Raw genomic sequence first — 2763 nt, forward strand, 5'->3', positions numbered from 1 at the left:
TTTTTACAGAGAGGAAGGGAGAGGGGTAGAGAGTTAGAAACATCGAGGAGAAACATTGATCAGCTGCCTCCTGCACGCCCCCTACTGGGGATGTGCCCGCAACCAAGGTACATGCCCTTGACCGGAATCGAACCTGGGACCCTTCAGTCCACAGGCTGACGCTCTATCCACTGAGCCAAACCGGTTAGGGCCTATTTTCTTTTCAAAGACGAATTCGTGCACCGGGACACTAGTACCTCAATAAAAATAAAAAGTATTAATACACTGAGATCTCCCCCGTGCCCAGGCTGGGTGGTCAGCCTCGGGGCCAGCCCAGGGTTCTACGGAAAGCCGCTTGGACCTCCTTGTTCCGCAGGCAGTAGATGACAGGGTTGCACATGGGCGTGACCACCGTGTAGATGACAGACAACACCTTGTTGAGATCCATGGCTTCGATGCGGCTGGGACGGGCATAGATGAAGAGAGTGGCCGAGTAGAAGATCCCCACCACCGCCAGGTGGGAGGCGCAGGTGGAGAAGGCTTTGCGGCGGGCGGTGGCGGACGGCATGCGGAGCACCGCCCTCCCAATGGCCACATAGGAGGCGCCGGCCACCAGGAGGGAACCCCAGAGGATGATGATGGCGGAGATGAAGTACACCAGCTCGGTCAGGGCCACGTGGGTGCAGGACAGGTTGAGCAGAGGGGAGACGTCACAGAAGAAGTGGTTGAGGACGTTGGGGCCGCAGTAGGACAGGCTGGCGATGCATGAGGTCTTGACCACTGAGACCAGCAGCCCGCCCAGCCAGGAGGCCACGGCCAGGCCCAGGCACACCTGGGGCCTCATGAGCAGCGGGTAGCGGAGCGGGTGGCAGATGGCCGCGTAGCGGTCGTAGGCCATGGAGGCCAGGAGGGTGCACTCGGTGCAGATGAGGGTGATGAAGAAGAAGAGTTGGGTCATGCAGGCCGCGAAGGGCACGTGGCAGGGTCCGCCCCGCAGCCCCGCCAGCAGGCTGGGCGTGGTCACGGACACGTAGCACATCTCCAGGCAGCTCAGGTGGCCCAGGAAGAAGTACATGGGCTTGTGGAGCTCGCTGTGAGCGCAGACGAGGTAGACGATCAGCGTGTTCTCCAGGAGGGTGGCCAGGTAGAGGGCCAGGAAGACGGCAAACAGGACGTCCCTTACGTCTGGCCTCGTGGACAAACCCAGCAAGACAAACTCCTGAACTCGGGTCAGGTTGCCCAGCTCCGGGGGCCTCTGCATCTGAGAAAAAAATACACCCATAAGCCCTAGCTGGTGTGTTTTAGTGGTTAGAGCAGCGGTTCTCAACCTGTGGGTCGCGACCCCTTTGGCGGTCGAACGACCCTTTCACAGGGGTCGCCTGAGACCATCCTGCATATCAGATATTTACATTACAATTCATAACAGCAGCAACATGACAGTGATGAAGGAGCAACGAAAATAATGTTATGGTTCGGTCACAACATGAGGAACTGTATTTAAAGGGCCAGGAGGTTGAGAACCACTGGGTTAGAGCATCATCCCATGCACCAAAGGGTCAATTCTGATCAAGGGCATGCACCTGGGTTGCGGGTTCAATCCTCAGCCCTGGACTGGGCACCTGAGGATTGTGTCTCTCTTATATCAATGTTTCTCTCTCTCTCTCTCTCTCTCTCTCTCTCTCTCTCTCTCTCTCTCTCTCTCTCTCTCTCTCTCTCTCTCTTCACTCCTTTCTGCTCTCTCTAAAAATCAGGGGGGAAAATATCCTTAGGTGAGGATTAACCAATAAAACACACCATAAGATATGTTGTAAATCTCCCTCTCTACACCTGGCATCGCCCTAGACCTAGACCCAGGCATTGTCTCACCTGAGTCAATGAAATAACTGTATCCGGTTCCTCTGGTCTCATCCTCACCCTCCGCAGTCCTCGTCCATGTAGCAGCCAGTGGGGTCTTTCAAAATCGTAGATCATATAGTGCCCGTCTCCTGCTTCAAATGGACAGATTTCCCCATTGTTTTTATTTATTTTTTAAAAATATATTTATTGATTTCAGAGAGGAAGGAAGAGGGAGAGAGAGATAGAAACATCAATGATGAGAGAGAATCATGATGGGTTGCCTCCTGCACGCCCCCTACTAGGGATCGAGCCCACAAACCCAGGTATGTGCCCGTGGCCAGAATCGAACCTGGGACCTTTCAGTCCGCAGGCTGACGCTCTATCCACTGAGCCAAACTGGCCAGGGCATCACCATTGTTTTTAGAATAAGTGTCATGTTCTTTATCATGGCCTTCAAGCTCCCAACTTTCACATTTTTTAAAATATATATTTTATTGATTTTTTTACAGAGAGGAAGGGAGAGGGATAGAGAGTTAGACACATCAATCAGCTGCTTCCCACACACCCCCTACTGGGGATGTGCCCGCAACCAAGGTACATGCCCCGGACTGGAATCGAACCCGGGACCCTTCAGTCCACAGGCTAATGCTCTAACCACTGAGCCAAACCGGTCAGGGCCTGAATAGCATTTATTAAATGTTACTATTGACAGTATTACCGATGTCCCCCATTTCCCCTCCACTTGCACCCCTCCACTCAGCCCCCACCCCACCCCAGGCCTTCCCCACACTATCGTCTGTGTCCGTGGCCTATGCCTATATGCATACAAGTTCTTTGGTTAGTCTTTTCCCATCCCCTCCACCCCCACCCCCTCTGAGATCTGTCCACCTGTTCTATGCATCCATGTGTCTGCACCTATTTTATTCATAGGTTTATCGTGTTCATGAA

At 53.5% G+C, this 2763-nt stretch overlaps 1 protein-coding gene across 1 annotated transcript; it reads right to left on the reverse strand.

The window, feature by feature from the left end:
• Positions 1-295: 295 nt before the first annotated feature.
• On the reverse strand, positions 296-1240 carry LOC132217235 (olfactory receptor 6Z7-like). The gene has a single exon (XM_059667331.1). It carries the CDS (start codon positions 1238-1240, stop codon positions 296-298), a length of 945 nt encoding a protein of 314 aa, XP_059523314.1.
• Positions 1241-2763: the final 1523 nt, after the last annotated feature.

This window comes from Myotis daubentonii, chromosome 15, assembly GCF_963259705.1.
Source record: "Myotis daubentonii chromosome 15, mMyoDau2.1, whole genome shotgun sequence".
NCBI lineage: Eukaryota > Metazoa > Chordata > Mammalia > Chiroptera > Vespertilionidae > Myotis > Myotis daubentonii.

Coding starts and splice junctions, on each gene's coding strand:
- LOC132217235 (XM_059667331.1), bottom strand. CDS start 1,240: ATGCAGAGGCCCCCGGAGCTGGGCAACCTGACCCGAGTTCAGGAGTTT.